The sequence below is a fragment of the Pteropus medius genome, unplaced genomic scaffold, assembly GCF_902729225.1.
Source record: "Pteropus medius unplaced genomic scaffold, Ma_sr-lr_union100, whole genome shotgun sequence".
Taxonomy (NCBI): domain Eukaryota; kingdom Metazoa; phylum Chordata; class Mammalia; order Chiroptera; family Pteropodidae; genus Pteropus; species Pteropus medius.
Genome location: NW_024356249.1, coordinates 6,387,872 through 6,402,152, shown reverse-complemented (window position 1 = coordinate 6,402,152; position 14,281 = coordinate 6,387,872). Strand labels below are relative to the sequence as shown.

The 14,281-nt window shown below is 38.2% G+C and overlaps 1 protein-coding gene across 1 annotated transcript in view; it reads left to right on the top strand.

The window, feature by feature from the left end:
• The window catches only part of EXOC4 (exocyst complex component 4), a 640,998-nt gene that overhangs the window by 508,663 nt on the left and 118,054 nt on the right, over window positions 1-14,281 (top strand). Inside the window, exon 13 of the mRNA XM_039860921.1 lies at window positions 9,685-9,840. Coding sequence (XP_039716855.1) covers window positions 9,685-9,840 — 156 coding nt within the window. The remainder of the gene's footprint in view (window positions 1-9,684; window positions 9,841-14,281) is intronic.

Sequence of the window (14,281 nt, the reverse complement as noted above, 5' to 3'; positions counted from 1 at the left end):
ATGGAAGAGAGGAGATAGACAATAAATATAATATGTAAACGTATTATATATTACTGTTAAGAATTTTAGAAGATAAGTACTATGGCGGAAAAAAAAGTAGGATGGATAGACTCTGGCGTATAAGAGAAGGAGGTTGCAATTTTTAATAGGGTACTCCAGTAGGTCCTGTCAAATCGAGGTGTGAGAACAACCTCAAAGGAGTTTTGGGAGTTAGATAAGGTATCTGGAAAGAGTACTCTTGTGGAGAGCAAAGGCCATTAAGACTGCGTGACCTTTTTCAGGAACAACCACCAATGTGGTTGGAGCAGAGAGGTTATCAGAAGGATGTCCAAAAAGGAACACGGGGCCAGACCACCTAGTGCCTTTTAGGACATTGTAGAAAGTTCTCCTCTGAGTGAAATGGGGAGCCATTATAGGAATCATGCCTGTAGCAGCATTGAGATCTCACTTATGTTTTAAAATATAAGTATTGAGAATACTGTCAGAGGACAGGGATGAAAGCAAGAAGACCATTTAAGGCCTATGGAGGTAATCCAGGTAAGGAATGAAAACAACTCCTACTGGTTGGTAGCAGCAGAGATGGTAAGAACTGGGTGAATTCTCAATATAATCGGAAGGACTGGCCAACAGAATTCCCTGCCAGATTGAAAATAGAGTGTGAGAGAAAGAAAGGTGTCAAAAGTGACTCAGAATTTTTTTATATGAGTGGTAAAAATATAGAATTGTCAGCTATTGAGACAGAGGACACTGCCAGTTTATGGGCATGGAGATGAGGATTTCAATTTGCAGTATCGATTAGCCACGCACATGGAGATATGGAGTAAGCATTGGATATATGCATCAAGAGGAGATTGGTCTGGCTTGGAGACACATATTTGGAAGCCATCAACATATAAATAGTGTATCTAAATGGTGTTTAAAGCCATGGAGTAGATGAAATCTTCACGGGAATGAGTATAACTGTGACAGCGAAGAGGACTGAGGACTTCACAAGTTTGCAAGATGAGGAGAAACCAGCAAAAGAGACTGAGAAGCAACAATCGGTGAAATGGGAAAATGAAGAGAATGTAGAAACCAAGTAAAGGGATGGAGGGGAGTGAGCAGCTGGTCCAGTTGCTGCTATTCAGTCAGCATTAGAACTGAGCATCGATCGAGTGATAGATTTAACAGTGCGTACATGGTCATTGGTGATTGTCACGAGAGTTGTTTCTGTGGATTAGTAGGAGTGAAGCCTGTATCAGTGGGAGCTTATGAAAGAAACTGGGGGTAGAGAAGTTGTCAATACAGGCAAAATTTTTACAGTGAGTTTTGCTGCAAAGGGGAACAGAGAAATGGGATAGTAGCTGGAGAGCTGAGGTCACCTGAAAGGCTTTTTGTTTTATGTTATTTTAAATAAGAGAAATAAGAGAAGATTGAGAAAACTGTTTAGGAGAAAGGGAAAATTCTTGATGTAAAAGAGAAAGGATGAATTGCCGAAGCAACGTTCTGGCTAGTGAGTAGGAGTGGGATGTAATGCACAAGTGGAGTGGTAGACAGGAGCGTGGATAGTTTTGTCGCCATGGTCTGGTCTGCCCTTCTTATAGGAATTGAGTTATTTCTGTCATTTATATCTCACCATTTTGTCCAGACAGTGCAACTATATCTCTGGTTCCAATACTATTTCTTCTGGGAACAAGGCCATTGCTTTTGGTTCTTGACATATTGTGGTCATCAGGAATATCCTGATGCCTTCCCACAGGACACTAGTATACCACTTTGGTCTTCCTCTTGACCCAAGTTCCCTGTAATGGTGCCCACCAGCAGACCATTCCACATACAGGGTAACATCTGTAGTGATCTACCACGGTCGCCGAATGACAGGCCTAAGACAAATTATACCAGGGTTGGGAAAAGTAATTCAGTGAAGCTGCGAGGGGAAATAAATAGAAAACCCTTTACGTGGTTGTTGTACAACAGTGCGAGCACGCACGCTCGGATAACCCCATGGTGCCTGCCGCCTGTTACTCAGTCAGGATTTTCAGGCGAAGGGAGAAAGTGTTTTCTCATCGTATGAGTGTGAAGATGCAAAATGTCCTTACTTCCTCTCTTCTCATTATTGCTGTCCCCCCCGCCCCCCCGGATTGGCACCTGCTGAGGAGTAATTAGGGCAGGCCTAAATTGGACAGCCAAATCCTGATTACAGTGAGAGGAAAAACAGGAAATGTTCTAGTTTTGCTGCCAGCAAATGACTGACTTAAATAGAAAGCCATATACAATTCAAATGCTCCAAAATGATATAACACTGAGGAAGGAGGAAGGGAGCAGGGAAACATTGCAATCCGATTCTTTCACAGCAGATATCTTTTATAGAAATGATCAAATCCATAAGCTCACAATGCCCTCTGCTGAGAGCCGGCTTGTTTTCCAAGTTTACTGGGAGAGCCTGAGCATCCGCTGGGAGTTTAGAGATCTGAGGAAAGGTCAGAAACATGTCACCTTTCTGTGAGCACCTCACTCTGGAGGAAAGGGCTATACTGTACGATGATGTCATATCACATGCTTTGGATAAAAAGAGGTTTCCCAAAGGAGAAATGAAGACTAGAAGTCTTTGCCTTAATTAGTCACGCCCCTTGGGGCTTAAAGGAAAACTCAGCTGTGAATTGTCTACATCACAGCGCTGCATTAGCAGTGAGGCAGTTGGTCCATTAGTCTGCTACTTCCAAGCTGAGAGCTTCTCCCCCTCTGCTGCCCTCTGTCCTGAGGTGCAGCCAGCAGCTTGTGTCTCAAAAGTAGTCATTTAAAAATTGGCAGTCACAGCTTTTTAAAGTTTCTGTCTGTTCCAACTTAGCATTAGTCCATTAATCATTTTTTGACGGGCAGGGGGAGGGGCGCAGGGGAGGTGGCTTTCTACATTGTGTTGGGCCTGGTAGAGAACACAAAGAAGACATCTTCTAATCTTAGAGGCTCAATTGATGTAAGGCACAGGCATGGTTTTTTAAGATAAGGTCCATCCTCAGAGCCCACCTTTCACTTCTCCATAGAAGGCTGAGAACTCACGCCAGAACATGAAGAAAGAGTGACAGAGGGATAAACTTGAAGTCGCCGATAGCAGAACCCAGGTCTGGCACAGGGCTGGACACCTTGTTGGCCTCAGTATGTTTGATGAATGAATGAGGACATTCCTGAACAGGACAAATAAGCCGTAGGGTAGCATGTCCATCATGATGGCTGGGGAGAAGCTTGAGGAATCAAAATGACCAGACCTGGACATTGTGGTTGGGTAGGAATGTGCAGAAAAGGGGAGATTTGAAAATGGCCCCTGTGAAGTAAAGGAGTGCTATGTAGATTTTGATGAGAAGGCCGACCTGACCTCTTCCACGATCAAAGCGTTTGAAGAAGATTGCGGCCCCATTGTGCTAATGGCAGAGACTAGATACCGGGGCCCACGGTGGCTCATAAAGCCCTTCTGGTTTCCTGTGTAGCCATGGGCCATGGTCCTGCGGGAATGAGAGCCTAGTTGAGCTCGCCTTGTTGCCTTTGCCAACAAACTAACTTTGAACCTCAAAAGAACCAAGGACACGTCCCGGGGAAACCTCTGAAAGCTTCATGCAAGTTTGGCTGCTTATTTGCCTGTTTCTCGTGAACCGTCTCCAGAGTTATCAGACGTTTCTCTGCTCTTTTCCTATTTATTCTGCTTCATCTTACCTTAAGGGATATTTTGTATTGAATTCGTGTTTATTTTGTTTTAATCAGCAGCATAGTACTGACTTTCTTTTTGGCATCTCTCATTGTCCTTATCTCTGTATGGCTGGACATCGCACTGCAGTGTGGCCAACTGCAGGTCCATTCATTCCATCAAAAGCGACTATAGCAGCTTAATGTGGACTAACCTTGTCCAGAGTCCATTTGTCTAGCTTGGCTCCTGGTTTTTGAAGTGTCTGAAAGATTCAATCTGGGAAAGTAAACATCATGCCCCAGCTGTCACCAAACAGTTGAGTCCAATTAGCCCCACCTGCCCCTGGTTGTTTACCTAATGAAAGACGCAGCACCCCAGCTGTGTCCAGGGACCAGGCACACTTGCACTTTCCAACTGTTCCAAAGAGGAAGAATGCGCATCAGAGCTAGTCAACACCAGCAGATGTTTTCCGAATGAGATTTACTCAGCTGTGTCTAGAAGATGGACCCTTCTCCTGGCAGCCTTATCACCTGCTCCAAGAGATACACCTACTTTCCTCTTGCTCCTGGGAACGGGTACAAATAGTTACACAGATGGCTCTGTCTGTAGCCCATTGAGCTGTGAATTAATTAGTAGATTCTGGTTCTAGTAGTGGTAATTAACCCTACTCATCTTGTGGAATAATTGTTGGAGATTTAGCTCTCCTTTTTTGAGGCTATTTGTATATGTTCTGGAATTTTGTAGCCCACACAATCCACTCTTTTGCAAAATTACAAACTAATCAATGTAGTTGGTCAGGATGGAAACTTTGTAATTTGAACGAAAAATTCCATTTATGGTAATTGTATGTTCCTCATCAATGCCAGTATTTCCACTTAGAATATTTGGAATTGATGTTCATTCCAATATGAATCAATAAATTATTGTTGAGGGCAGTATATAGATAGCAAGTTAGTTCATTTGGATTATATATATATATGTATATATATATTTTTTTTTAAAAATAAGACAGGATCTATGAATATTAGCAAAGGCAGTAATACTGAATTATTGAATTAAACCAGTCTTCCAAAAATACACAAGTAAATAATGTGAGTACCTTTAACATAGTATCCCACTAAGCTAATTATTTTCATTCTAGCTAGTACTAAAATTAAAAATTCTAGATCCCCAAAATATGCAATACCATCTCATTCCTGCAGACCCAAACTGTTTACTGAACCCTAGGACAGATGTAGGCCAGCATGCCAGCATGAATGGGCTCAAAGATTTAGATGCTGGAAAACTGAGTTGTATTTGGACTTCTAACTCTGTAGAGCATAATTTGGCCTATAATGTGGGTATAAGAGAAATTGAACTACCCAGTCAAAGTTCTTTCTAGATATAGACACTGAAACCTAAAATTTATGTAATTTGTTCATGTCACAAAATATTACTCTTTCAATTTAAAAAAAAAAATTTAGAATGTCAACACTCTTCATAGCTTACAGGACATACAAAGTCAGCTGACAGGGCAGATTTGACCAATAGGCCATAGTTTGCCCAACCCATCATATGGGACAAAGTTCTAATTGTGAAGTTGTAGGTGTTAAGTATAAAAGGAGGGGTTTTGTTTGAAAGCTTTCAAAAGGGAGAGATTACTGTAGGCTGACATAGTCAACAAATTCTTCACAGAAAGTAAGACTTCAAGGAGACTTTCCAATAATAGGCCACCTAGGAATAAGTAGAGTAGAAGGAGAAGGCTTGTCGATAACCATTATTAGCTTATTCGTTTTGAGTCAGGACTTTTTTATGTTGAATTTTATTTCAGAGGTGGACACACTTGTATTCATTATTCTGATTTGTATTGAATTCAGAAAGTCATGGCGAGAGCCTGGTAAAGTGATCTGTAATTTGGTCAAAATGCTAAATGGCTTGATAGCTCACCTAAGTCATTTAGTACAGAGAAGAGAGAAGGAGTAAAGAAAAACCACTGAATTGGTTTTAGTTTAATGAGTTATCTAGACTCCTAAAACTGAAGAGGGCTTATTTTTTATCTCCAGTTCAGTTCTTATACACTTTTCCAATAGCAGATATTGTGCTAAGCACTGCAGGCACAAAAACTAATGAGAAAATAAACTCTGTCCTCAGAGAACTCATCATTCAGTGTAGGATCCAACTTGTAAAGAAGTGCGGTAGGACCAGTGAGAGTAGAGGTTGTATGTAAGGAAGTGATTCTCACCCTTGAGTTCACACTGGAATCACCTGGGAAACTTTAAAATTCTGATGCCTGGGTCCTATCCCCTGAGATTCTGACTTACTTGGTCTTGGGTGTAGCCTAGGCATGTAGTTGTGTTTTTTTTAAGCTCCTCAGATTATACTAATGTGCAGTCAAGGTTGAAAACCTCTGGTATAAAGGTGATGAGACATAAAAGGTAAGACTCGGCTGTCCTAGTGACATCAGTGAACAGAGACAAAGGAGGAAAGCGCTATCAGAAGATGAAGCTGAAAAGGTAGATGTTCATGCCTTGCTAAGTTTGCCTTGGTCTTAGAATTGGGATCAGTGAAGAGTTCTAAGGAGAATAAGTGATTGTACAATTTTAGAAAAATAACTCTTCTAACTCATATGGTGAATCCCACTCATGTGACATGCTCAAGTAAGGACCTCAAATTGCACTACTTGTATAAAGAGAGACACTTCAGCAAAAACAAAAAAACAAACAAAAACTTGGAACTAGTGAAATCCATAGGATCCCGAAGAGAGAAATGCAAACTACCTAAGAGTGACATCTCCAAAACTCAGGGCAAACGTGGGATTCTTGCAAAAGGCAAGTCACACGGAGGTAGATCTTGCAAAACAAAATCGCAGACCACACGAGAAAAATCACCATCATGAGAAAAGAAGGGAAATGCAACGAACACTACATCTGACATTCAAAGAACTACCACAAAATAGAGAGCCACGTAAAGGGCTCTTTAAAATTGCTGCTTTTAAATATTCAAAGAGACAAAGGAATAGAATCCATCATACAAGAACAGGACATTTTGGAGTGGATTTGTGAAAGATCTAAATAGAAAATCCGTAAATGAAAAATATATTAATTGAAAATTTTTCGAAAAGCAATGTTGGATTATTAAATCATAGAGTAGATCTGGGAGACAGATGTCATGAATTAAAAAAATGAAGTTAGAGAGTGAAGGCCACTCAATTAATGACAATATCTTTGAAGGAGAGAAAGGAGGTTACCTAGAAAGAAATGCTGGACCAAAGAAGAGATTCCTTCATTCATTGTTTTTTTTGAGGAGGTGGGGGAGGAAACCTTAGGGGTTCAGGGAATATATTGAGAGAGATACAGTAGTCTCCTCTTATCCACAAGAAGTACTTTGTAAGACACCGCAGTGGATGCCTGAAACCAGAAACAGTATACTGAACCCTATATATACTGTGTTCATAGTTTAATTTATAAATTAGGCACACTAAGGGATTAACAACAATAATAATAATAAAATAGAGCAATTATAATAATACTCTCCAGCTATTTTTATGTTTTTTAGTCCAAACCTATTCCTGAATCTATATAACTGTCCCTTACTTGCAGTAAATGACTTGGTGTCACTCCTTTCAGGGGGCCCCCTGCTGAAGTCCTCATTTGGGCTCAGTGCTTCTGGCACAGCACATTGCTGTCAGTTGGAACACATTTTCTGCTCACGTCTTCCACCTACAAATCTAATGCCTTTCCATCCTAACTAAGCACTTTATCATGCCCTGTGGCCGTCACTTTAGCAATTGGAGGTGCAACAGCAAAACTAGCATGAATTTCTTTTTTCTTCTTTACAATTTCACAAACAAAAGATCCACTCTTACCGCAGATCTTAGCAACCCCAGCATACAATTTTTTTTTTTTTCCTTAAGTCTAGAGCTTTAACCTTTTCACTTAAAGGAAGCACTTTGCAGCTTCTGTCTTTGGCATAAGCTGGTTGCCAACATCGCTGCTCTGAGCTTTGGATCCATTAAGTAAAATAAAGATTACTTGAACACAAGCACTATGATACTATGATAGTCGATCTGATAATGAAGATGGCTACAAAGTGACTAACAGGCAAGGCATGTATACAGCGTGGATACACAGGATAAAGGGATGGTTTTTGTCCCAGGTGGGATGGAATGGGAAAGCATGAGAGTTCATCACACTGCTTAAAAAGGCACACAATTTAAAACTTATGAATTGTGTATTTCTGGAATTCTTTCATTTAAGGTTCTAGATCATGGTTGATTGCGGGTAACTGAATGGGTCCTCTCTTTTCTCTCTCAGAGATAAGGGGGGACCACTGTACTAAGTGTATTAGAAAAGGGATAATTAGGGGGTGAGAAATGATCCTCAGAAGCCTAGATAGAGGGGTTACTGGAAATGAATGAGGATGAAACAGATTTGAGCATACTTCTGCAGGGGATGGGAGGTAGAATATTTGAAAGTATGTTATTGGGTCCTCTCCTTTCTCTGCCAGATAGGAAGAATGTAGAGATAAGCAATGAGAAGATAAATAAAGGGCAAGAGTTTAAAAAATAACCATTGAGGGAAACGGGAGAGGAACTTGATCAGAGATTTTAAAAAAAGAAGAATGCCGAAGAGTATTGAAGTTTCATCTGGCAAGGCATATCAAATCTGAGATAGTACCGATCTGTGAGATTGCACCAGCACCCAAGTTTAAAAGTGTGTAAGTTAGATTGTTGCATTAATCCTTAAGTATTTCGCGAATGACATGAGAAAATAAAAAGAGGAAAAAAAAGGAATTGAAGGTACCTAGTGAGCGTAATTTGAGAGATTAGGGAAGAAGGTTCTGGTGTGATTCTTGTATTGCTGACCATAGTTATTGTTAAAACGTTTTGCTTATAGTGAGTTAGAAGAATTCTAGAAATCAACTCTGGGTCTTTTTTTATTCTAGCTTATTTTCAGAGAACCAGGGCAATATTTACATCCTACAACATGAGACCATGTTACCTTGGGTCAGGTTATCATGAGTCAAGGTTTTCAACTTCAACTTCTTTTGTCCATAACTGTGTGCTGGGTAAGAGGTTTTGTCATACATACATGTGTATACACCATACATATATTGTATATTTAGAAGTGTTTAGTGCCCCCCAATATAACCCTTACACCAAGATCAATCCTTTTCTGTGGTGGGGGAGAAACCTCCTGGAGCCTTGATCAGCTTCCACGGGGTAGGCAGCTCCTGAGCTCTCCCTCATAAATAACTGTCACTTCTGCCACCTAGAGTTGCCGATGAAGATTTTTAGACCATTCAAATTTGCTATAGGGACAGAAATGTTGAACAGAAAGAGAAGCTTTTTAATTAAGTTGAAATTGAACATTTAAAATGAATTTACAAGTTCATTCTGCTAAGAGCAGTGTTAACAGCTAACCCATGGGCCCTATTAAAGGACTTGAAGCCTGACAACTCTTGGTCACTAGTCAAAGCCCACTGAAGAGAGCAGTAATCAAAGACTTTTTCTGCCTGACATTAGAGTCAGAAGGTTTCTCTATGACGGTAAATTTGCTCTGAAAAAAGGAGTGTCCATAGTTCAAAGGACAACTTCAAGTAAAACTAATTGGTAATTTAAACCAAAAACTCAGAGAACAACCCTTTGTAACACTTCTGTCACCTTTCAGGTGTCATTTATGTTGTCATTTAGTAGCATCTTTTATATGGTTGCCCCAACTTATTTAACATCTTCCTTGAAAGATTCCCCCCAAAACCTACCATACACTTTTACTTATCCTATGGGATTAACTGTGATGAATGGGGACTAATTAGTATTCTTAGCCTTCGTGATTGCTCAACAATGAAGAAACTAAGAATGAAATCTAGAAATGATTTTTCCCGTTAATGCGACCTATTAATGGGTGTCACTGTCCCCAACTCAGATAATGGACTATGCTAGTAAGAGAGGAGTGAGAGGTATCTTTTCTGTGCAGCAGAGGTAGACGAAAAATGCTACTTGGCTACCCAGTAATGTGCTGAAGTATCTCTTTTCTGCTGGTTGTGTTTAGGGGCATTGTCCAATCAGAAGAAAAACTTGTCATCAGTGCATCTTGGGCAAAAGATGATGATATCAGCAGACTCTTGAAATCACTACCAAACTGGATTAATATGGCACAACCCAAACAACTGAGGCCAAAGAGAGAAGATGAAGAAGATTTCATAAGGTAAAAGCTCTATTTTCTAAGTTGCACTAAACATGGGGAGAAGCAAACGCCTATTTAGCTGATTGTTTCTTATGCAAAATTTTGATCAATTCTAAATCTCGAGCTGGAATTAACTGAACTTAGTAAAATCTGTCTTCATCCTACCACACTTCATTTCTCATGCAAGTATGCTTGTGCTCAAGACTTTAGGAGGAAGGGATTGCTATGAATCAAATTTGGAGCATCGCTAAATTGAGTCTAGATATCTTTAATCTGTAGGTCATTCTCCCCTGTTAGTGGACAAATATGATTCATTCATTTATTCATTCAGCAAATCTGTATTGACATTATGTACCATGCCTTGGAAATATGACGATTAATAAGAACAGTTTCTGCCCATACAAATATGTTACAGTTGTTCTTAGCGTGTTCTTTCATTCATGGAACTGTGAGTCAAACTTTCAGGAAATACAAATGTGCTTCGCATGTTTGTTCATATACATTGTATCATTTCTGATTGTTTTCTGCTTGTTTTGATAAAAGTAAGGTATCTCTTTCTACTTTATCACTCAAAATTTACCTCTACAATTTAAATTATTTATTTAGCCATGAAAATGTGGCCTAATTTGATGAAGCTACTCATTTTCATATGGCTGTCTATCTATAGTGAAACATTTCACCTCTGTCATTTTAGAGCTTTGGAAAGTGGAAGAAAGTAATGGAGTTAACACTTTGTCAAATTAAAATTCTTATTGCCTTTTGCCTATCCAAGTGAATAAATAAATAGTAAAAATAAAAAAATTAAATTAAAACACTTTAAAGAAGCAAAGACCAGAAAAGGAAGAAAAGAAGTATTAGCTGATATTTTTAAATTTATCTTAGAACTATGAGTTGATCTCTTTCTCAGATGCAGGTTACAGCTGTTCATAAATAGGTATTTACTGCTCAAAAGTCAACCATATTCATATACTGTAGTGCCATAGTTTACCAAAATTTTATTATGAAATTTGCTACAGTGCCATTCAAAATTTTCTTGAATCATGATACTCAAAATTTTAGTTTAACCTAACACCTTCCTATTTATGTTTTTCTTCTTCATTATTCACATTACCTCAGGGAAACTTGTCAACTAGTTACTTTGATATAAGAAAACTATACAAATAGTTCATTAATAGACTTTATTGGAGGGAGCAGTTTTAGGTTTATAGAAAAAAATGATTGAAAAGCAGAGTTCTCTTATATCCCCTCACCCACCCAACCTCCTATTTCCTGTATTTTAACGTCTTGCATTAGTGTAGTACATTTGTTACAATCGATGAGCTAACATTGACACATTATTATTAACTAAATCTGTAGTTTACATTAGGGTTCACTCTTTTTGTTGTATATTCTATGAGTTTTGACAAATGTGTAATGAATGTATCCACCATTACAGTATCATTCAAAATAATAGTTTCACTGCCCTAAAAATCCTCTACATTAACTCTTATTCATCCCTATCTTCCTCTCCCCAAACCCGTGGCAATCACTGATTTTTTTTTTTTTTTTTTACTGTCTCCATAATCTTTTTCAGAACGTCAGTGTCATATAGGCGGAATCAAACACAATACAGCCTTTCACACTGGCTTTTTTGCTTAGCAACACGCACTAAAGGTTCCTCCGTGTCTTTTTCTGGCTTGATAGCTCACCCACACGCTTGCTCGCTGCTTGTTTGCTTTTTCCTTCCTTCCTTCCTCCTCCTCCCACCCCCTCCCCTCCCTCCCTCCTCCTCCCTCCTTTCTCCTCCCTCCCTTCCTGAATAGTATTCCATTGTATAGAAATGCCATAGTTAATTCATTCATCTACTGAATGACATCTTGGTTACCTCCAAGTTTTGGCAATTATAAATGAAGCTGCTATACACATTTATGTGCAGGTTTATGTATGGATGTAAGGTTTCAATTCATTTGGGTAGATACCAAGGAATGTAATTGCTAGATTGTATGCTAAGAGTATATTTAGTTTTATAAGAAACTGCCAAACTGTCTTCCAAAGTGGCTGTACCATTTTGCATTCCCACTAGCAGTAAATGAGAGTTCCTGTTGCTCCACATCCTTACTAGCATTTGGTGCTGTCAGTGTTTTGGATTTGGCCATTCTAATAAGTGTGTATCTCATTGTTTAAATTTATATTTCTCTAATGACATCTGATGTTGAACATCTTTTCATACACTTATTTGATATTCTTATATGTATTTTTAGGTGCGATATCCATTCAGATCTTTTGCCCGTATTTTAATTGGGTTGTGTGTTTTCTTATTTTTGAGTTTTAAGAGTTCTTTGTATATTTTGGATACCAGTTCTTTAACTGATATGTGTTTTGCAAAGATTTTTCTCCTAGTCTGTGCCTTGCGTTTTCATTCTTTTCACAATGTCTTTTGTAGAGTAGAAGTTTTTAATTGTATTGAAGTCTTACTTACCGTTTTTTTAATTTATGGGTTGTGCTTTTTTTGCCTTCTGATTTTAATTGATCATTTTATATGATTTCATTTTTTTTCTCCCCTCTTAGCATATAAATTACACTTCTTTTTCATGGTGGTCTTAGAATTTGCAATATACATTTACGACTAATCCAAGTACACTTTCGAATAACACTATTTTACTACATGGGTAATGCAAATACCTTATAACAGAGTATTCCCATTTCCTCCCTCCCATTCCTTATGGCATTGCTCTCATTTATTTCATTTACCTATAGGCTATAATCACTGCATATAATGTTGTTATTTTAAACAAACTATTACCTAATGATCAATTAAGAATAAAAGAAGTAAAAGGTTTTATTTTCCTTCATTTTTTTCCTTCTCTCATGTTCTTCCTTTCTTAATGTAGGTCCATGATTCTGACCTATATCATTGTCCTTTACCCCAAAGCACTTTTTTTAATATATAAAGAAGGGGACAAATGCTCTCAATTTTTGTTTGTCAGTGAAACACTTTATTTTCCCTCGAATCTGAAGAATAATTTCACTGAGTATAGTATTCTAGGCTGGTGATTTTTTTCTTTTAACACTTTAAATATTTCACTTCAGTCTTCTTGCTTCCATAGTTTTTGAAGAGAAGTCCTATGTAATTTTTATCTTTGTTCTTCTATAAGGTAAGGTAATTTTTTCCTCTGACTTCTTTCAGGATTTCATTGCTGTTGTTGTTTTGGTTTTGTGCCATTTGAATATTGTATGTCTAGATACATATTTTTCAGTGTTTTTCATGCTTGGTGTTCTCTGAGTTTCCTGGATCTGTGGTTTGATGTATGTCATTGGTTAATGGAAATTCTCAGTCATTATTGCTTTAAATATTTCTTCTTTTTTTCTTTCTGCTCCTTCTTGTATTTTCATTACACATACATTACACGTTTTGTAATTGTTCCACAGGTTTTAGATAGTCTGTTCTGTCTTTTTGTTAGTTTTTATTTTTGGATTTTAATATTTAAAGTTTCTGTTGACAATTCTTCAAGCTCACTGATTCTTCCCTTGGTTTTTCCCAGTCTTTTGGTAACCCCATCAAAGGCATGCTTCATTTCTGTTATATGTTTGACTGCTAGCATTCCTTGTGATTTATTTCTTAGAGCTTCCATCTCTCTGCTAACATTACCTATAGTTTACTTTTTATTGACTATATATTACAATGTACATATCAGAGGCACAGCTTGGTAAATTACCACACTTTCATTGTGTTACCAGTACCCAGATCAAGAAACAGAACAATAGCAACAAGGATTCTTTTTGTGCTTCCTCTGGTCACTACTTGCCTCTCCAATAGTCCTTATCTGACTTCTAAACACATAGATTAGTTCAATGTGTTTTTGATAACTATATAAAAGGAATCATGCAGTTGTTTATTCTTTTATGACTGGCTCCATTTTTTCACATCATATTGACAAGGTTCATCTATATTGTTGTGTATAAGTTCTTATTACTCTATAGTCTGTGTTGTAGTCCATTGTGTGAATGTACATATTTTTTATGTTTTATTATTTGTGTATGTGTGTATGTGTGTGTGTGTGTGTGTGTGTGCGCGCGCGCGCGCGCGCGTATATTCATTCATTTACTATTTATGGGCACCTGGATAGTTTCCAGTTTGGAACTGTTTCACAAAGTGCTGCTCTGAATATTCTATAGGTCTTTTGGTAACCATATACAAATATTTCTATTGATTATAACAGTAGAATTACTGGGTCATAGGATGTGCACATGTTCAAGTTTAGTGCACACTGCCAAACAGGTTTCCAAAGTGGTGGCAGGAGTTTACTCTCTCATAGCAGTCAGTGCATGAGCGTTTCAGTTGCTCCATATCTCATCTATGTTTTCTCTCTCTGTAATTTTAGCCTTGTAGTAGGTTTGTAGAGGTATCTCATGGTGGTTTAATATGCATTTCTCTCATGGCTAAGGAAGTTGAGCAAATTTTAATGTATTATGTATTTACTGG